Genomic DNA, 22190 nt, shown 5'->3' with positions numbered 1-22190 from the left:
GATGAAAGTTTCAAAAATAGAAGTCAAACTGAGCCAAACAGAACAGCATTAGCAAAGAGAAAAAACAAATCAGAAAATAATGACAAAAGAAATGCAGCAAAAAGGAAAGATAGAAGGGGAAAAGAAACACAAAAGGGACAAATACAAAAAGAGTTTGCTTTTTTTTTTAGTTAAGAGTACCAGAGAAGGGAAGGGTTGGTGAGCGGAGAAGAGGCATTCATGGGAGGCTGGTGGCTCTGCCTTTAATGGCCAGGACCCGTCGAGGAAGACACGGGGTCAAGCCTGGCACATAGCTCCACAACTTCACCCTACAGTCACTGGTGTCAATATTGGGAAAGGGGGAATAGAGATGGAAGAGTGACAAACAGGAGAAGAACAGGAGGAAGGCAGAGTTTGTCCACAAAGAAGATGACCGAAGAACAAGAGATGAGGGAGAGCGAGAGAAGACAGAAAGTGGAGGGAGGAGAAAGTTAATCATCCTCAGTGACAGCCCACCAGTTAATTAAGAAGTGAGGAATGGAAGCACAGACACAATGTGTAGACCACAGTATGTCCCACTCAGACTCACACAAACAAGGAAAGAAGCATTACAGTATCTCAGTCCAAAGCAGGCATGAACTGAGTAAAAAAAAAAAAAAAAAAAAAAAAAAACACAGCTCTGGAGAAAAATTCAATTTAGTATGACCCTCTCTGAGTTACACAAGGCACACACACACACACACGCACACACCTGTAGATTAATGCATGTGATGAAACAAGCATGAATCATAACCCAGTACTTCATGTTGAAAAAATTTGGTATTGGCTAAAAGCCTGACATTTTGAACCTCCAGACCTTATCAACTACTCATATGACAAGGCTGACACTACAGTATTATTATTGTGAATTTCCCAAAATCCTACAATGTACTTTGCAACACTCACACAAATCCGACCCTTTACATTTCTGAAGACATTGTTTAAAAAATAGATACATTTCACCATTAGATATTATAACTAATAATTGACAACTAAAACTTTGAGCACAATAGCTTTTTCCAAATATCACTCAAACAGAAGCTGGTTGCTGCTACAGCAACTACATTTTGTAGATTTTTAAAAAAATACACATTAATTCCCTTAGGAAGTAATGTGAGCATGTGGAATTGACTTAAACTCAAATGCCTATGTTTATTGTGATACTTTTATTTTACAGTATTGCAGTTTAAAACATCTATAGAATAATAATGGTAAAGTACTACAACATTGTCTTACCTGGATGCAGTGAATATCTGCCTCGAGTTAGTACATATGGCATTAATGGGGCTGTCATGACCTCTGACCTCTCCAATGGGTGTGAAGTTATCTACATTCCACACCTTTAGCATGCCACCCCGACAGCCACTCAATAGCATGGGTCGGCCAGGGACATATGCCAAAGCACACACCCAGTCTTTATGGGCGTTGGGGATTTGCTGTGGATTGAAAATCGACATCAGACATTTTAGAGCAGTTGTGTATGCAAGTCATCAGGGTTATTGTGCTAGGGCCGTGCCATATCACACAGTCCACAATAAAGTGTGATACCTTCTCCATATTTCATGATATTGATGTGTTTGCATATGCCTGTAAAGCAAATTTGCATGCTGAGGGACCACACTTGCATGTTGGAAGCGTCTGAGTATAAGCTAAGGCCCAAAAATTACTTGGAAATTGATTTAACATGAAATTATATATATATAATTTCATGTTAAATCAATTTCTAATTCAAACTAATTCAAACATCTGTAATTTGTACCAGCCCCTACCAATGAAACATCACATTTGTTCCACCATCTCAAGCATAAACACTACCAAAATCAGGAGGGGACTGTGGCATATGTTGGACCTTTTAACAATGGTTCAGGTGAATGGTAAAACCTGACCTATGATCCAACACGTTCTGAAATATTTGAGGAAGGAATATTTTAATTATATTCTATTTCTTTGACATAATTGGTTTAGTTTAGTAATTGATGCTCGTCAGGGTTATTTTTTATTCACCGTTTGTGTTTGTAAGGCTCTCAACACCATATACTGAATGACTTGTAAGTTATGTTAGTACGATTTTTATATTATCATCATCATTTAAATAATAACTACAAATTTATTGATAAATTTTGTGATGAGTCTACATCACCAACCTCTGAAAGCAACAAAGTCTTTCATTCTTCAATGTCTGTAAATTATCATCAGTAAAACAGGATACTGTGTTGTGTTGAGTGGAAATTGCAAATAGTTGCTAGGCAACATATAAGAACAAGCTTGAGAGTCACTAATACTATATTTACACTCAATACAGTAGTTATTCTTAGCTCATGTGTTCATCATTTTACAATGGCTTCAAACATGATTCATAAAGTGAAAATGGAGTGTGAAAACCGTCACACTGACAAGACCTTGTTCCTTCATTTGCTTTAAGTAACACAAGAAAATCAACTAATTTAGGCAACTGTGCTTGTGGTTAATACTGGGTGGGTATTGTAGAAGTTACCTTAGGAATAACTTCCGTCCTAATGCTGGTACAATGTTAATATTAGTCAGTCCAATACTACAGAGCCCAAAAATACGGAGCAAACATATAAAACCAATTTGGATTTTTATCACACTTTTATTACTCCCACACTTTAAAAATCATATTCTGTTTATCTCGTCCAACTGCAGATTAATTTAGCCGCTCACTGCCGAAAGACATGCACGGTTAGATTATTATTTTTTTATTTATATAGTTTTTCCTGATGAGTTTTATTTGCTTCTGTCAATAATTGTTATTTGAATTTTGCTGTTGAGATAAAATTGTATTCAGAGTAACACTGCAAATAAAGCTCTTTTAAATTATAGTATAGATACAGGAATGTATCTTCCTGTATGTGTTTTCACCCTGTAGTGAGATAATCTGTTCATCTTCTCTAGGTTTGGGCAGTCAGTAACAAAATCTTTTCTTCTTGTCCATATCTATTTTATCATGATTCCCTATAAATTGAACAGTTTAAAATAATATATATACTATAGGTCTCTGCATTTCTCTGCTACAAAACTGGCAAACTATTTTTTGAAGGTAATTTCATTGTGCAACAAAGCTCCAGGTTTTTTCTGTTAAGTCATGCCAAACAATAGTCAAACCCAAGAGTGAGGGAAATATTGTGAGTGACATTATCCAAAGCACTATAATTTACTCTGAACTACATCATTTAGAGCAGATATCACATTGCGTTGTATAAACAAGGATTTATTTCAGTAGCTCTAGTAGATTCACAATACAACCAAAATTGTATTTGAAATGACATATTGTTGTACTACATATTTAGAAAAGTTAAACTGTTTGCACAAATGACACAAACATTGTTAATGATGCATGCTGGTTATGCAAAAGTCTGTTCTACTTTATCAGCCTGTATCTGAAAACATTTCTCACATAAATGTTTTCCTGTTTCATTTCAATGCTTCATCTGACATTTAGCCATCAGTTTTGTATATGATTATCCTGGGGGCGGCTATAGCTCAGTTGGTAAAGGCAGTTGCTTACGGACCACAGGGTGAGTGGTTCGATCCCCGGCGGTGGCTATATGTCGAAGTGTCCCTGGGCAAGACACTGAACCCCTAACAGCCCATTCCCCCTCCCCAGCGATGCAGTGCCGGTCCAAGCCCGGTAGAAATTGGGGAGGGTTGTGTCAGGAAGGGCATCCGGCGTAAAAACTGTGCCAAATCAACATGCGGACAATGATCCCCTGTGGCGACCCTGAACTCACGGGATAAGCCGAAAGGACAGTAGTAGTAGTAGTTTGTATATGATTATCCTATTATTGTGATGGAATTAGAGCTGTAGGTAGGGAACTGCTATTGCAAAAAAGGCAAAGTTCTCACATACATTATATCTACCTCACTATCTGTAACAACTTTACACCAGTGGATAAAAATGTGTTAATAATTTTCAACACTTCATAGAGAGCAACACCCCACTGTAGCAAGAGTTGCATTAGCATGTTGACAAACCAGTAAAACACGAACATAAACTTGAAATTGTTTTTGGAAGGTATATTAAGATATTTATCAAGCAACTGGGAACCTCAAAACTACAGTGATGAGCAATTATAAACAAATTGCTTCACATATTCCCACAAGAAACACACTATGGCATATGCATTTTAGCAGTAGGGTCAGAGCAGAACAGCTTGCAGCAGCAATCCTGGAGGAGGCAGAGTTTTAGAGTCTACTGTAATATATTCTATTATACCCCAAGCCACAATTTGATCTTATTACATAATAAGACAGAGACTACTGAGTACAGCTGTAAAATGGATTTAGTTGGCTTCTTCACAACTGAGGCTGAGGTCATAAGCCACAGACCACAGAATTCACTTGGTTGATGTAATTCAGCTTATAGTATAAATAATATCGTCTTGTGTTTTGTTTGGTCTGTTCTGATAAACAAAGGCTAAATAGAACTTATTCAAAACAACTTGACAAAGTGCTGCTTAATATGCATATTACTGTGCATGCAAATGAGTAAGCCACATCCACCCACAAGGTGCAATATTATGCATTATTAACATATTGTATGCAGGCGGCAGCTGGGGATACACAAGAGTGCAGTCAGCACTGGGATACAAAGGCAAAAAACACACACATACACACAGTCCATGACTTTCCTCTGTGGTACCTGTGAATGTGATGCATGTGGGCTCTAATGTTGACACAGTACTTTTCTGCCACATTACACATGATGACACTGTTGACTCGCTCCACAGAGTGAACACTCGGGGTAAAATAAGACATAGAAGGAGCACCGGTGCCAGGAACCTGTCCACCAACTGAATACTCAACCAGCAGCACAGCTTTTCAATGTCACAGTTGTTGGCTAACAAGGAAAATCAAGTTTCCACTAGTATGGACACAGTAGGTGTTCCTGTGCTAAAAGTGTGACTGTGGAAAAAAAAGCCTAGATAAGACAGCTTGTTTTAATAAACATGTCCAAACGTAGTAAGTGGGGTAATTTGGGTAATTAGCGAGAACTTTGGTTCCATGTTCTGCTTTTTTCCCTCTCTGGAGGTAACCTTTAAGATAAACCAAATGTCCACAACAAGGTTACAACTAATTAGCCTAATAATCACACTGAAGTACCATTTTTTTCCACTTCATTCAGTCTGAGATTCTGAGTTTATGTCAGGCAGCATTCTTCTTGGTGGGAAGTGTTTGGCTGACACCAATCTTACAATGAAATCTGTGTTAGCATTTGCTAAGAGCTGATTTAGTAGTTTGAGTGGTTTCTGTAAGTAAATTTACAAAGACTATACAGCTGTGTCAATCACACCTGTGCTTGTTTCCGTTTATATGACTGTTTCTGTGTTGCCGTTTTTAATGGGCATACTTCACTAAGTAACAAGCTAACAGGTAGATAGCAAAATATGAAGAATGACGACCACACTTTTATTCTCATCTAAAACTCTCTTGTTGGTGACTGGGTATGATGCCAAATATATAAACCTTTCTATACAAGCTACAGTGCCTCTTGAAAGTTTTCAGACCCCTTTTTTTAAAATTTTGTTATGTATGTAAAATGAAATCTTCAAATAGTTTAATTTGACCCAAAGTCACACAACCAAAGATATTTCATTTACAAACGTGAAAATTAGAAAGGCAAAGGTTTTAAAGTTATGACATATGAGCTCCACATTCACATAAATGGAAAGTAATTCTGCTTCCTGCTTAACCCAACCATGCAACCAGTCATAGTCATAGCATATGTTTCAAGCAACACATAAGTATAGCTTTAACCCTAAATAACCCATAGCTAGTTTTGTCTTGGCATGTCTTCTTCATAGTGGAAGACTAATGCATAAGAACAAACACAGACAATCACACACATATTTAAACACCAAAACACCTGTGTGAGCTCCTGCTGCTCCAGATCCCATTTCTTGATGCCGTTATCCCTCGACCCACTGAACAGCACATCTCCCTGCACAGCCAAACACTCGATGCCATCATAATGTGGAGGCTCAAAGTTATGAGCTGGACCTATGTTGCCCAAAGTTCCCTCAGCTACATCAAACACCTGAGGAGAGAAATGGTAGGAGATTAGAAATGACATGCCTACATGTGTTACATATGTGGTGGATCATAGTTTAAAGCCCTAATATGGTCTAAGAGAGTGCTTTTTTTTGTACCTTGACATAATGGTCTTTGGAGCCCGTGATTACTTGGTCTTTGCCCAGCAAAGACTGTCCCGCTGTCAGACACATGACGGAGCCTATGTGGCCTGTCAGCTTCCCCATCGCTTGCATTCTGCACACACAAACAGGTGCAAAAGAGAGTCAAACATCCAATTTATTACTTACCAAGACTTTCAAGGTGCATGTTTCACAGAATGAAATCTCTTTCCATCCTGCAAGTGCAGTAAAACCACAGAGACACAGCAATGCCACAGGCAGAGATACAGAAGAAATGTTTAATAAATTCATTTTTTATTTTTAGGGGATCTTATGAATCATGAAATGGGTTTTAGCCTCTTAGTCAGGTCCAAAATGTAAAATGTTTCCCTCTACCCACATAGTAAAACAGTGGACTACCAGAAGAGGTCAGAAAGTTAAGATCAAGCCGTTTGTTTTCCTTTATTATCTTCTGTCAGATGTTAATCAGCTCACTAGTTAATTAACATCTGAGAAGAAAATATATGAACTACATATAGTTTTAAAATACTTTGGAGGTGGCTGTGGAGAAAAACTCTATAAATGAATGTGAGAACTACACATTTTTGGAATTCATTTTAATTTAGGTAAGAAGAAATATAGTAATACTTCAATACTTTAATTAATAAGTTAATTAATAAATTACAGATTTACCGGTTGAGGTCCCACATGCGAACAATGTTGCCAGCAGCAGCATAAAGCACAGATCCTGGTGGATTCAGGGTGATCTGATTGATCTGGCATTCGCCTTGCGCAAAGGTTATTGTGCGGGTGGTGGTGCCTGCACACGCATCACCTGAAACCACCTGCCCCGATGAACTGAGGGGGTAAAGAGAAGCCAGATAGTTTAAGAGATAAGAGGAGAATAAACAGATAACTGGGAAAACAAATCGGAGAAAATGGGCGAGTGCAATGAGGATTATTTTACAGTTTCCTCTAGAAGCATTATACATCAAAATTGATCTAATTTAATTTGTCACCTTTCTGCAACTTCACACACATCACTGAACAGAAACAAATCCCATAATAATTTCTAGCAAATATCTCTTGAGCTGCTATTTCATACCAGTTCCAAACTGTTCCACCCCACTGGAAGCAGGGAGGAAACTTACGTGAGCGTGCGGACACACTTGGCAGAATCACGAATGTCCCACACTTTTATGTACGAAGTGGAGACGGAGAAGACCAGACATGAGGAAGGACAGTATTTGACTGATACTACATTGTTGGGGTGGCCTTTGAGAGTTACAATCTCCTGACCTGTCACCAGGTTCCACATTTTACAGGTACGATCTGGTGAAGAAAATAGGGAAAGTAAAATCAATCCCAAATAAAAAGTACATCATCTGTTTTTGTTATTAACATGCTGCATTTCCAACAAAAGTTTAGATAAACAGAGTAAAATAGATACGACTTAATTCATATAAACAAATGGTAGAGGGATTACTACTGCTGCCTCACGGCTAAAAGGGGTTTTATCTGTGTACTCTGGTTTTCTCCCACAGTTCAGACATGCAAGTATGTAAAATGGGTTCACTGGATTGCCGATACATGTGAATGTGAGTGTGCAGTCTATTATGTGTCTATATGGCTTTATATACCAGTCCTGAAATAAACTGGTGACCAGTTTGGGGTGCACCCCGCCATTCACCCAGTCACCGCTGGGATTAGCTTTAGCAGCCCACAACCCTTAACGGGACACTGGTTTAGATAAAAGATTTTAGAAGAAGCCTAGCATTGCACAATGCTTGTAAGCAGGTGGAAACGGCTAGCAACAAAATATGCCCACCTTCATCTCTAAAGTTCAATAATTAACATTTTTGTTTAATATGTATGGTTTCTTTATTCTACTCTCAGTTTATTATTGAGGTCATAATGGGTAGTGGAGTGGTACTGGAATGCATTATATTAAAAGATGGTTCTAAAGTTTTGGCCACCCTATTTAAAATGAATGAGGGAGCCAAAACTTTTCTACAGACCCCGAGATAAGTAAGCATGCTAAATGACTGAATTTATGTTCAATGAAAGTACTTCCTGAAGTGTTACAAAAACTGATTGCCAACTGTCATTACTGACAGTTATTATTTCACTAATCTCTACAACGGAGGTAACAATACAAAAATGAACACCAAAAAATCTCAGTTTTTCTTCAATCAAAACATAACCTGTATGCATCTTCCTATCTCACTCCTGAAAAAAGTATATAAACATATTTCACAAAATTTTAAATTACTGGTTTAATTGTTTCTAATCTGCATAATACCATAGTACCAAAGTTTTCATTTCATGCTGACATGAAATACTTTTAAAAGGTAATTCTAACAATAACTGAGTGGTGTGTACCTTTTGAGCCTGTGAACAGCAGTTCATCTGTAGCATCAACACACAGGACTGGCTTTGAATGGCCCTCAGCTACAGAAATACACTGCAGGGGTGCTGTCCGGCCACCCTTCACACCCCCGATGGGATTGATCACACCTCTAAAGATCACACAGACACACACAAACACACACAATCAGAATCATTCTTCTCAGTATCAGCAATTTGAGGAAGATTTTTTGCATGTAGCTACTGTAGAAAATGGGGTGGATAGACAAAACAAACTTCCCTGAATAGATACACTATGCACACACACACACACACACACGCACACACACACACACACACACACACACACACACACACACACACACGTCTATTGGTTTAAGTCCACCTGCTTCATTTCTCTGGCCTGCCCCCAGTTTCCCCTGATCCTCCTTTTTTTGTGGATAAGCCCAATTAGGGCACTACAACAGTAAAAGCAGCTTTCCGATTCAAATCACTCCTCCTCAGTCACACAGACATTTACCGACATATACACAAACACACACAGCTTCTCCTCTTCTATTATGTGAACACAATTTCTCTTGCTGAACCCCTGCCACCCCCTACCCTCCCAATCTTTGTCCCAGTGACAGGCCAGAGTCCCAGAGTGCCTGGAGAGAAGTCAACAGAGTGAGACAGAGCAGGGAGAGGGTGAGAAGAACAGGGAGGAATGTGGGAAAATTGGTCCCTGTTGGGCTTCCTAATAACATGAGTGTTGGTTAGTGTGTAAGTATGTGAAAGACAGTGAGTTAGAGAGCAAAAACAGTGAGGAAGAGCAAGAGGATGTGAGGAAAGAAAAGAGAATTTGTGATTACACACAAAACTTGGGGCAGATTTGTTTCTGCACAGAGTGAGCAATACAGAAGAGTGTGCTTGAAACTTGTCAAGAGATGGAAACATGCTCCTCTTCTGTACCTGGACGTATGCTTATGTCCCATCATGAAAACACTTACACATAAACATGTCTAACTCAAAATTAAATGCTAAACCATACTTTGTTTTTTAACAGTGCAAAAATGCCAACCAAAGTCAAAAACTGTCAATCATCAGCCAGATAAAAACAACTGCATGCATGTCTAAAAACACAAAAGTGAAGAGACTTGCACAGAATAACAAAACAACTCAAAACAATTTTTAACAGCCACAGCCTTGAACGCCAACTCCAAAGCAGCCTGCAACTCAAAAATAAACCACAGCACAGCAACCTGAGACATCATCATCACCACATGCAACATCCATTCTCCACTAGCCAGGTGGGATCTGACTCTCAGCTCAGCATCTCCACAACCAATCACATTTGAAGGCCCAGGGGAAGAAGTTCTTATATTATGCTTAAGTGGAGAAATGCAATGACAATAAGAGATTATTTGCTTCTGCACAGCTGCAAACCTTACTGTGATGGCATGATTATGCAGTCAGCACAGTAGTACATGCAGTCTGTCCCACCCTCTTTGATTGGAAACAGTAATTTATTTGATAAAAGAGTAGAAAGCTTAAATATGACAATTTAATTATTCTGATTAATTTCAAAAATGGAAAGGGGAGGGGAAGAAGAATTCAGGTTGCTGTTGTGTTTGAATGAACCTCATCACTCTTCAGGCGGTTAAGAAAATTATGATGTCCATCCTCATTTGTTACTGGTAATTGAAATTCTTTAATCACTTAGATCACTGCTTTCCTGGTGTTAAACATGACATGCATCTAACTTGAATAAAAGCATGCTTTTTTGCCTTCATATATTATCAGAGCATCTTATTAGGAAGCAATTATTTCAGTAGTCTGAACAATTTCTGTCCCTGCAGTTACACATTTTTCTCTATAAGGACATATGCATCACAAAATATAATGTTTCTCATTGCAGTACTCTATAGCTTACATCAGTGCACTGCTCCAAATGGCAGAATTTGTTCCTTATCTATCAGTGTCTACAAAAGATATCATTGTGTTCTGTGTTATGCACTATTTAAGAGCTGCTAATGGATGTTGCAGGGCCAAGCACCAAGAGACCAGCAGACTAATGAAAATGTGCAGGGAGATCAGTGTGTGCTCTCTGCAGTACACAGAAAAACAGACAGAAGAGCTTTGGTGAGAGGTGCATCTATTTGTGTCTTTGTGTGAAAAACCCACCAAAATAGCAAGGAAGAGGAGAAAATTCAGTATGATCATCATCATTATATAATGGTGAAACTCAATTTGTGATAAATTTAGATACCGGGTATAGATTGACATTTGGTAACAAAGGTTACTGTCTTCATTGCCAAAAGTTAGATGAGAAAAGTTATAGACAGCCGTCAGCCATCTTAGTTTAACTTAAAGACTGGAAATAACTAGCCTGAAAAAGCTAAGCTAACCTTACAGATAAAATATGTCGGCAGTCTGAATTTCTCATCTAACCCTTCACAACACGAATTTGAGTATTTTACAGATCTGAAACAATTCTTTAACTATGCATTTCTAAACAGCTGCATTATACAGCACACTATCTAGTTATCTTTAAGATAGAAACTGTCCGTGCATAGTTTACATGTGATTAAATCTGTTAAAACAATATCTGCACCATTGTATGTTTTTTTTTCCTCAAAGCCTGTGCAAAATTGATGAGCTTCATTCGGGTCTTTTATGCGATCAACACCACAGATTAATACATAAACACAGGTGGAAAAGCTGATGGTTCAACAATACCACATGTGATTAAAGATGCACCACAATGACCCCACCAACAGAGGGAGAAAAAAAACAGATGGAGGAAGTGAAGAGGCCAGGTAAACCACTGACTACAGGTGCAGATGTGATGACACCAGGTGAGTTAACAGGCAAATTGGAAACAGAGTGACGGACACAGTTCCTCTACCTGAGCACCTCGGAGAGCGACGAGTCGCTGTCATCCGACCTGGAGGCAGAAGAGGAGCAAGGAGAGGTAGGGGCAGGTGGGAAGAGGAAAGGGTTAACCACACTTAGTAAAGACAGAAGGGTTACTGCCAAAGAGTTAAAAGGAAGGAATGAGGGGTTTTAGACATAACACGAAGAGCAAACAAGCAGGAAATCTCTGTCATGAATAAAGCTTGTCCAGTGATCATCAGGAAGTTTGACGTGAAATGTGCTTTTTCTGAAAAATAACCACTGAACAGGCTGTATTCTTTGAAAAACCTCTGCAGAGGTTTTACTTGGAAAAGCACGTTTACTGTGGGAACTGCTAGCTGTAGCTTCATACGTTACACAAACAAGATCTTCTCATTTAGCTCCCAGCAAGGAGATGATTTTTTTTGTATTTCCACAAATGCTGAAATATTTAGTTACAACAAAGCAGAACAGTACTAATAAAGTTAAAGGGAAGTAGTCAAGGAGCATGGACACCTGGACAGTCATAATCAGAGATTAAAGAACTGCAAAATTTCTACAAAATTCTATATCCTCTATGTATGACTCTCGGGATGTCTGTGTCTCCTCCTACTTTATCAGGGATTTAGTGCTGGAAAGGGAAACAGGGATCACAAACAGAGTTAACAGATGGAGAAAACAGTCAATTGGAGAATAAATGTGTCAATCACACACACAAGCTCAAAGCTGTCAGGGAAAAATAATCCAGTCCACAGCTGTACCTCCACAATAGCTCAACGGGAAATGCTGTTATGTGGGTAACTGCGCAATAAAAGTGTTATTATATCGTAAGTATTTTATAGCCTCTGGTTTGTCACTATGAGCCTTTTCTTTTCACTCTGAGCATGAAATAATAAGACACAAATGGCTCCGGATATGTCTGGAGGGAACAACAGTGCTAAAAGGTGATAGAAATTCCTTAATTTCTTGGCATTTACTGCCACTCATGGAGGCTATTAGCATTGTGATATCAATGCAAGAATCCTTTCAAAACTCACTGGTTTTTGAGGAAGTCTATGTAAGGCGATGATTAAAAAGTGGATGTGTGATTCAGAGCCGGATTCAAACTTTTTTTCAAATAAAACTTTCAAATGTATCATAAAATAATTTTGCTTATTTTCATGTGTCTCAAATCCCCATCAAATACTTGATCCTACTATTACAGGCTACCAGTCTCGTATAACATTCAGTCAATAAAAAACAGAAGCAGAATCTATCCACAAACAAAAGCATCTTGTTGCATTTTTAATAGGTTGGGTGAACTTGCAAAGATGTACTTGAGAACATCACTGTCATCTTCCTTTGAACAGCTGACAACTTTTCCCTTAATACCCAATTATACAGAAGTTTTACAGACAATTCATACTAGCACTCCATTTTTATTTATTTTTTGTTTGTTTGTTCTTAATGCTAGTGGTGATGAATTAGGTGTAAGAGGTTGATCAGTGTTGGTAATGTTAATGACACTGAAACCAAATAAAATACAAATAGGGTAAAACATACAATATTCAGTAAGGAAAACAGTTAAACACACACACACCGTAATTAAAACCAACATAGCAAAAAAACATTTATTTGATGACAAAAAAACTCACTCTAGTTTATCCTCCTACATCATGTATACAAGACACTAAAGATAAATATCCTCCCATTCAGTTACCCTGTAGTCAATTCAATATGGCTACCAAGGACAACAGCTGCATGGAAAGAGGACAAGAGCCAACTCATTTACCTACCTCTGTTCGAGAAAATGAGGATCCACAGGCTCCAACGCATACAATGATTCTCTTTCACACACACACAAAAACCCATCACCCTAACTAATTTCACACAGCATCCTCACTAACAATTAGAGGTCAATAAAGCTGAGAAATGGTTCAGCTTAATAAGGATTACAAAACAAACAACCTATACAAATGAGTATACATTTGTCAGGGCAGAAAAGACAAGGCCATCTGCTCATTCACAACTCGACACATTGACGTTAACATGCTTCTTGTGCCTACTTTGGGTCTCTACCGTAGTTGATATGGCTGGATAACACATTTCTACAGTGATGGGTGTTCTAGAATTTTTATAAATGCAAACAGAGTAATAGAATAATATTAGAAACAGGCTAGTTCAACACTACAACACATCAAACATCCACACCTCAGAACCAAACATTTTGTTTCAAAAGCCCTGACTTTAAAGAAAAACATAGTTTAAAGTGTAACCAGATGATATGGATAAAATCAGTGTATGTATAGTTAAACTGAGTATAGCCTTGGTCAAAATCACGGAAATACTATGGAATTTAAAATGGACATCGTTTTTAAAATGTAAATGTTAAAGAAAGGTTCCATATTTTAGAATATATTGTAACAGACATCAGTACACTCCTGGCCATGAATGCCAGTTGTGATATTCTGCCAGTATTTACGAATGATTCACTCAATAATCACAGTTTAAGATCAGGTTGGAAAACTTCTCAATTCATTATGTAGGTAAAACAAACTTGGATTGTGCAGCTCTAAACTATCTCTCACCTCACATTTTATCAGTTGATTTCCCCCCATATTTATCAATTCTCACATGGTGATTTCTTGCTTGTTTAGTCAATTCCTTAACACAAGGAGCCTTGTTGCTTTAGTTCATACTCAGAATAGGCACAGTACTATACCTGAATACAATTATTAATGCTAGTCAAAGGAACCAGACTTTGAAGGTCATAAATGCTTGGGCAAGGCACCTTTTGCCTAGTGAGCGTATACCCTCAGACACATCTTAGCTTAGCTTAAAATGCTGCTGCACACCTTCATGCAATTTTTCCTAATTTGGTAATCACTGATGTAATGAATGATCACAGGTAAACTGATTTTTTGGTGGAGGGAGCATTCACTTTAGTTATTCAAACAAGTCTGTTTGTTTCTGCTTTTATTACACATCAAACCAATCATACTGTACCCTCCCATTTAACTTAAAAAAATAATAGAATATACAATAATACAGAATAATAAACAATTTATTGATAGTGTACACGAGTGCACTATCAATGAATTGTTAATTCTGTATTATTGTATATTGGTTTTTGTTGCATACTGTAAGTATCTGTGTGGCAATGCACTCACTTGTCCAGAGCAGAACCTTGGGTTTGGTTGCTGGTGAGTCTTGAGAAGACATTTCGGTCATTCCGGGTCCTCATAGGAGGAGAGGAGGGAGGAGTATAGCCATCGATGGGCCTGTTTAAGGGCAGAAGGATCAAGGGAGGTTAGAGATTGCATGCCAAAATAAAAACTAAATACATTGCAGTTAAAGGCTAAACCATTTGCCTGGAAAATAGCTTGAATTTGGTCAGTACGTGTACCTGTATGCACGGTCGTAAGATTTCCTTCTTGTTACAGGGGAAGTGTCATAACCCCGAGACTGCCTGGGACTGACACACACACACAAACACACAAGCAAACTAAGCAGAGAAGGGCATCTATGCAAACTGTTAGAAATCTATAAGCAACAAGGTTTTATGCAATTGAACAGCAATTCTAGCAGACTAAAGGAAATGGCAAATTCATTTCTTTAAATTTCAAATCACACACAACCAGACTTTCGATCCCTAAAGACTGATGCAAATTTCACTGATTTTTCCTTCTCCCACCCTAAAGCAGTTTTATCACCTAAAAATGGCAAGCCCTTGGCAAATTTCCAGTGATTGTTAGCTTAGAAAATATGCAGTAAGAAACAAACAGAAGTATTTTTATCAGCTTTGTCTCTGCTTTTAGGACATGTAAAATAAAATCATAAAAAGACAAAAATCCACAGGGTGTTTACTTATGATTATGCAACTATCCTTATGTTTCTATCCTGCTTGATTATTTATTCCAGTCACATTTATTTATATATTCATATATTAAGTATTTCCACCCTCTACATGTATTATTCTTCTGTTTTCATTACACAGGCAGTAGAAAGAGAGCGACCCCATTCATTTTCCTACATGTTTATCTATTTATCTAGATGTGACTAGCTAAACTAAATAGGGCCAGCAGCACAACTAATTAGAGAAATTAAAATTTGATTTTTAAAAATATAAAGTAAGATTACATTAACAAGGTCGGTGATAACATATGAAACTACTGTACAAGTAAAAATAACTGATTAGCAGCATGCCTAAACAAGTTACAAAATGTAATTAGCAAACATTTTCATTAACAAATATTTGTTAAACAATAAAATTGTTTGGAGGCCACAAAGACAATGGATAGTTGGCATTTAGCTAAAAGCAATGGATAAATAGCAAGTGGTTTGCTGAAAGTAATCCATGAACTGCTGTATTATGTAATTATCAATAGTTATCAATAGTGTTATATAGCTAAAAGCAACGCGACAGAAATCGTGTCAGTAAAAGAAGGGGGTTGAGCTCATGTAGCAAGGCTGTGGAGGTACATCGCATAAAGCTACTGAAGACAGTGCAGTAATCATTGCTTGTAAAGCATTGTGCTAATTTAACAATTACAACAGAAAAGTCAAGCCTCTTGCTTCTTACTAAGACTTAATAGACTCTGGCCCAACTTTCAACTTTCGTTTCAGTATTCATTTCAATTTGTCACTACTTCTTAAATCTTCATAACTTACAAGGTGTGTCCCCTGACAGGCAGACTAATGGTGCGGGATGCACGGTCTCTGTGGAATGAGTCTCGTTGGGCCAGGCTGAGGGTCACACTTCCTGTCACCAGACTCAGGCCATCCTCCTGGATGTCCGTCAATGAGGCAAGAGACTTTGTAATGTGCTGCTGCTTGCTGCCTGATGAGGGATCCAGGATGGGACCCAAATACTCTGCCGACACGGCTTTCATCTGAGCTGACAGACGAGGCTCCGTCTGGGTGAAAAATGTGCACCATTTTGTGTTACAGAGGATATAATGAGTAAGAAGGAGGACAGTGGGATATGAGAAACTGGGACATAAAATAAAGATAAAGGCTGAATTTAATTAGGGCACAAGAGGAAATTAAGATACAGGCTGAAAACATCATCCAGCAGGGAAAAGGGAAAAGAGAATATAAAAACAATATAACAAATAAGCTAGAAAAGTGAGAGATGCAATCGTGGGGACACAGAAAAAAAAAATGAACTGAAACCCATAACAAAATACAGGGAACGCAGCATTAATTAGAGGATAAGAGGGACTGGTGTGTCAGATGTTCCCCTCCACAAGCTTTAAGTGTTGTGTGCTTTTACTACCACCTTATGGTTACAAACAAGAACAGCAGCTACTATGACAAACTGTGGTATGTATAATAAGATGACAGGAAAAATTGGGTCAAGTCTTCAAACACAGACATGACTGCCGAAACATTAATTTCATCTGACAACGCAGTGTGTTTATGGTGATTTATTAAGCTCTGACAGACTTTGATAATGCAAAACTGCACTTGATGAACCCGTAGTTTTAAGAACAAAAGCAATAATCTAAAGCTGTGTCTCTAGGTCTAAAACATCTATGCAAGAAAACTAAACACTTCAGCAACACAAGACAGCTGTACCTTAATTTTGAAATCATCGTGGCTGTTTGATTCTTTCATTTGAGACACACTAGAAATAGACAGAAAAGAAGAGTCAGGTTCACATGTATAGGGACATAAGAAAAATTACTATTTTTTATTATTTTACTTTTCAAATTATATTACTACTAAAAGACAAGTAAAATAAATCCAACTAAAAAAAATAAGGTAGGTGTAGTTTATCAAGGATGTTGTGTGGGTGAGCAGGCTGCATTCTTACCTGCTATCAGAAGCTTGGCTGAACTCAGAGGGCTCCTCATCTGTACTAGTGTAACCATTTTCTGAAAGCAAAGAAAACACAAAACTTGTGAGCCCGGCACACACCAGACAGACTCAGCCAATTTAAATTTTTGTATGCACTACAAACAACTAAATTTGTCCTTTATGTTGAGATTAGCAAGCTCCATAGAAACCCTGGTCAGAACAGCAGCATTTACATACTACTGTGTGTGGCAATACAACGATTTATCTTTGACAGGGAGTAATAAGTATAGTAATAATAACATTTGAGTAAAATAGTAGTAAATGGTAAATGAGTAATATTACATTTTTGAGTAATGAGGAAGCACTGCAAAAAAATAATATTAAAATGAAATCCCTCATGGGAGGTACCTTTTCACTAAAACTTTAATATATTGTCTAAGGTTGTTTAAAGCTCATTATTGTCAATTTTATAAACAATTTTATTTTCCTCTGCATCACAATACCACCAAAAATACGACACTAGAAAAAAAGAGAATGCAGGTAGATGATAAAGAAAGGCATTTTAATCGTATACTTAATATCCATCTATCAATCCATTATCTTAACAACTTATCCTGTTCAGCGTCATGGGAGGGCTGGAGCCTATCCCAGCTGTCACTGGGAAAGAGGCAGGTTACACCTTAGACAGGTTGCCAGTTTATCTCAGGGCCAACATATATAGACATACGCAGACAACTAACCATTCACAGTCACATTAACACACACAGGCAATTTTGAGTCACCGATAAACCTAACATGGAACTGGGGGAGGAAACCTGACTGCCCGGAGAAAACCCATGTAAACACTGGGAGAAGAAGTTAATTCCTCACAGAAAGGCCGCAAATGGCCAGTTTTCGGACAGGGGACCTTCTATCTGTGAGGTGGAAGTGCCAACAACTCCACCACCTTACTGTACTGCCCTTTACAACAATAATAAAAAAAGTACAGTGAATAATAAGCAGAATTTCCTAACCCTAACTCTGAGAGAAAAAGGGGCATATCAAAAGAAAGAGGTAAAATATTAGGTCTTAAGCGCAGAAACATAAAAATTTACCCTGCTGTACGTTGTGGATGAGAGCCTGGAGTTCAGGGATGTACTCTGCCTTTTCTCGCAGGGCATCAAGAATGATATGATTGTGGGACGAGCCAATCACATCTGTCTGTCTCAGCTGGCCCTCCAGCAGCCGGACCTGAGCCTCCTTCTGAGCCACCTGCAAGCTCTAAAGATGCACAATGACGAAAGATCAAAAATGATAAATACGGAGGAGTTACTTTAACACACAACTGAATACTTAAAACACCATATAAACAAGACACATAATGTCATAAGGACATTTTCTGATCTTTTCATTCATATGTGCCTGACTTACAGGACAAAGAGACACCCCTAGATGGCACTATAACCATTATTTACTGCATCTGCACTTCTTCCAGTTGTAAGAGTGAGTTTTGGACAGATAAATAACATTACTTTATTGCAAGTAGAACGATATGATGACAGTAAAATAAATTAATAAATAAAACCGTTTAATCAATGTAAACAAAGAATAAATACACCAAAATACAATCAAATGTTATAACTGATCAGAAGGTTCATTATTTTGTTAACTCACCTTGTCTATGGAGGCTTTCAAGAAGTGGTCCAGCAGATGGCGTGCCTCAGCCAGAGAGCAGGAGCTAATCACCACGGAGGTGTCCACTGAGTCTAGCTCATCCTTCAGAAAAACAAAGATCCAGGTATTAAGATAGGCCTTGTGTCAGTTTACACAGCCTGACATCAAGTACACAAAGCTGTGTGTATCTACTTATGTATATACGTATATACACATGTATATAATAGTATATATTTTTTAAAGGTTAAAAGTTAAGTTCAATACCATAACCGGGTATTGACATGTTGACTACTATCCATTATTCCAAAAGTCTTTTTAAAGGTTAAAACTTAATCTTAGGCTTAAGGTTTGAGTCAGAACTCAGGATAAGCAACAGGCAAATAATTTATGATGGTTAGTGTTAAAGTAGGGGGCTACAGAATGTCAAAAAGCGTCCAACAGCTATAGAAAGGCAAACGTGTGTTTGTGTGTTGTGTGTTGGTACCTTGGTCTCCTCTATCTGAACAATGGTGGCCTGGCAGTCAGAAAGGCTGTCATTGATGTAGTCTATATTTGCATTCAGCACCTCAATCTCCTCATTTATTTCCTGAAGAAGGCGGTCCTCAGCCTCAGGTCCCTCTCCCTCTGCCATTAGTACCTCTCTCTTATGTGATAGTGCTTCCTGTTGGACTGTCAACTCCTCCCGTTTCTGAATCAGTAAAAACATAATTGCACACAGAACAAAAAAAGTAATTTTACCATTGTGTGTCAATGAGGACAAACAGGACAAAGGAAAATCCTCACTTCAGTTTCAGCTGTCCACTTCTGAAAGTCAGGCAAGAAAGGCTGCTGTGTCTGACCACCACTGTAACAACATGTACTATAGTTTCCTGCAAATCATTATTGCTACTGCTGCTCAACATTTAGTGTAGATTGGATTTTGACCAATATATACACAAACAAAATCCAGTATTACTACCATTCCTACCTTGATAAGACGATCCATATCAGCTTCTACGTTAGCGATGGTCATCCTCTGCATCACAATGTCCATTATGCGACGTTCAAGGGCTTGCCACTTCTGACGAGCTGACTTGGAGATGCTGCTGGCTCGGCCTGCCACCGCAATGCTACCCAGGCCTGCTGGCTTACACTGCAACTTCTTTCTGCTGCTGGAAGTAGAGAAAAAGATTAGATTATATATGGAAATGAAAGGGAGAAGAGTAGATCGATTTGACATCTGCGCACTAAAACACAGATTCACTAATCAAAATCCCAGACAAAATGCAGCAAACGAGAAATCCTACTGGCAAAAAAGTAACTGACACTTTCATAATCCATTTGTAGTGCACACATACAGTAGACAAAGATACTAATTTACCAAATTAGGAAAAAAATTTTAATGATCACTAACTTAATAATGATTCACCAAGTAATTTGTGACAATGTAATTGAATAACTTTAAAGGTCCACAAGAAAAGCTCATAGCTTCTAGGTTGGCCAACTAAATACAATGTGTGACAGTTTTATTAAACAGTGTTCACATATGCTTCGCAACCATCTTACCCAATGACCCTCGTTCCATCCATGCTTCCCTCGCTCTCTGCCAGGTAACCAAACTGATTGTTTTTGTTGTTCCATTGTCTCACCAGCCCACTCACAGTCCTTCCAGTCTCAGGCTCAGAGCTGCTTGCTGTAGTGCTAGCTGATAACTCAGCTCCAGAGTCTGTAACTGGAGGATTCTGGTTCCAACGAGCCACGCGCCCAGCCACGCGGTCGGACATGGGCTTGGCTAGGCGCCGCAGGGCCGTTACCTCTTGGGTCTTCCTGCGCAGCACCAACTCCTGCTGCCGCTTCTGAGACTCAAGTGCTCGAATCTGGTACTAAGGGGCACGAGGATGACATAAACACATGGTTATTTAATATGTTTTATATTTATTACCAATTCTACGTAATCTCCTTTTCTTTGTCATTTAAACATTAATTAGACTGAGCTGAAGATGGCTGCTTTTTTTACACCAGGCTTACAAGGTGTTAATTATGAAAGGATTTCAAGGTTTGAGGTTACACACCAAATAACAGGATTATGAATGAAGCCCAAAGTATAATAGTGTAAATGTCTTCATGCTCACTAAATAAGCCCTCTACCCTAGGGAAAACAATATAGACAAAAATGTAAACAAATATTCCACATCATAAAAGTGATACCACAAATCTGTATGCTTTATGTAGATATAAATTAAGTTCCAATGCGTCTAGCTGGCAAACAGAGATCTCATATGGTGTCGACTAAGCAACATGAAAAATTGTTTTAATAAAGAGGTGACAAATGAATTCAGGACATGATAACATAACTCATAAGGCTGGCTTATGATTTTCAAGTTGCTTCTGTCTCATTTGATGTCAAGCTGTGAGCAGTAAAAAAAAAATAAAAAAATTAAAAAAAACAGCATTACTGTTGACACACAGATGTAGTCTTACCTCCTGTCGTCGCTGCTCCTTCTTTAACTGGGTGATCTCACGGTTCCTCTTAGCCTCCACCATCCTCCTCCTCTGCTGCTCCTCCTTCATTTGCTTCATCAGCACCACCTGGAAACAGCAGCTATTGTCAGGCTTCCCAAATTTCAGCGCTACTTCTGTTCAAAAACTCTGTTCCATCCACACTCCAACTCTCCTCTCTGCTTCTCTTACCTTTGCTTTCTTCATCTCGTTGACCTCGGCCTGGAGTTTCTTCAGCTCACGTTCATACCTCCCCTGGTTTTTGAGGAGACGTGCATGCTCCTTCTGTGCCGTCTGCAGCTTTAGCAGGTCGCGGTTCATCTCCTTAAGGCGTTTCTCGTACTCCTGCTTGATCCGATTGGCCTTCTCCTCCGTGTAGTTCTCCATGGACACTGTTCAGCCACACAGAAATGTTACTTGCCTGTTTAATTACCTACTTTACCTTTTATACGTTTTACTCCCTGAGTGAAGTGAGTTAACTCACTGAGGTTCTGCAGCACGCGGTCTCTCTCCAGCTGTGTGTCTCTGATCTTGTTTTGAAGCAGGATTAGCTTCTCCTCGTATTGCAGCTTCAGCATCAGCAGCCTCCGCTGGCTGTTCTCCAGCTCATCTATCAGCTTCTGTTTGATCTCAATCTCACAGGTCAGGTCAGCTAGGTCTGCTTGGAAGTTGGCTGCAGGTTGAAGGATAAAGAAACCCCATAACGACGGTTAATTTGTCAAAAATTGTTCGCACACTCCAAAGTCTGATAAAACCTAAACAGAGTTGTGTTTCCTTGTAAAACTCTTTAAATCTACACATATCAAATCCAGATTACTTTGCGTACTTAAATACCTAATCATCTGCTAAACTTAAGTGTAGAGAAAGAGA

General features: G+C 38.5%; 1 protein-coding gene across 11 annotated transcripts in view; it reads right to left on the bottom strand.

The window, feature by feature from the left end:
• kif21b (kinesin family member 21B) overlaps nucleotides 1-22190 on the bottom strand; it is a 61536-nt gene that overhangs the window by 6739 nt on the left and 32607 nt on the right. For 2 of the 11 annotated variants that reach the window (XM_067504499.1, XM_067504500.1), the window contains exons 14-34: nucleotides 21805-21993; nucleotides 21513-21712; nucleotides 21303-21410; nucleotides 20388-20704; nucleotides 19810-19993; nucleotides 19327-19530; nucleotides 18843-18944; nucleotides 18284-18449; nucleotides 17206-17266; nucleotides 16968-17016; nucleotides 16059-16303; nucleotides 14794-14862; nucleotides 14558-14668; nucleotides 11422-11460; nucleotides 8550-8686; nucleotides 7319-7499; nucleotides 6861-7025; nucleotides 6186-6303; nucleotides 5903-6073; nucleotides 1255-1454; nucleotides 181-317 (exon numbers count right to left, since the gene is read on the bottom strand). In XM_067504499.1, coding sequence (XP_067360600.1) covers nucleotides 218-317; nucleotides 1255-1454; nucleotides 5903-6073; nucleotides 6186-6303; nucleotides 6861-7025; nucleotides 7319-7499; nucleotides 8550-8686; nucleotides 11422-11460; nucleotides 14558-14668; nucleotides 14794-14862; nucleotides 16059-16303; nucleotides 16968-17016; nucleotides 17206-17266; nucleotides 18284-18449; nucleotides 18843-18944; nucleotides 19327-19530; nucleotides 19810-19993; nucleotides 20388-20704; nucleotides 21303-21410; nucleotides 21513-21712; nucleotides 21805-21993 — 3116 coding nt within the window. In that variant the 3' untranslated portion in view covers nucleotides 181-217. The other 9 variants (XM_067504501.1, XM_067504502.1, XM_067504504.1 and 6 more) reach the window with 7 other exon arrangements.

This window comes from Channa argus, chromosome 5 (assembly GCF_033026475.1).
Source record: "Channa argus isolate prfri chromosome 5, Channa argus male v1.0, whole genome shotgun sequence".
Taxonomy (NCBI): Eukaryota; Metazoa; Chordata; class Actinopteri; order Anabantiformes; family Channidae; genus Channa; species Channa argus.
This window is presented reverse-complemented; position numbering and strand designations above follow the sequence as displayed.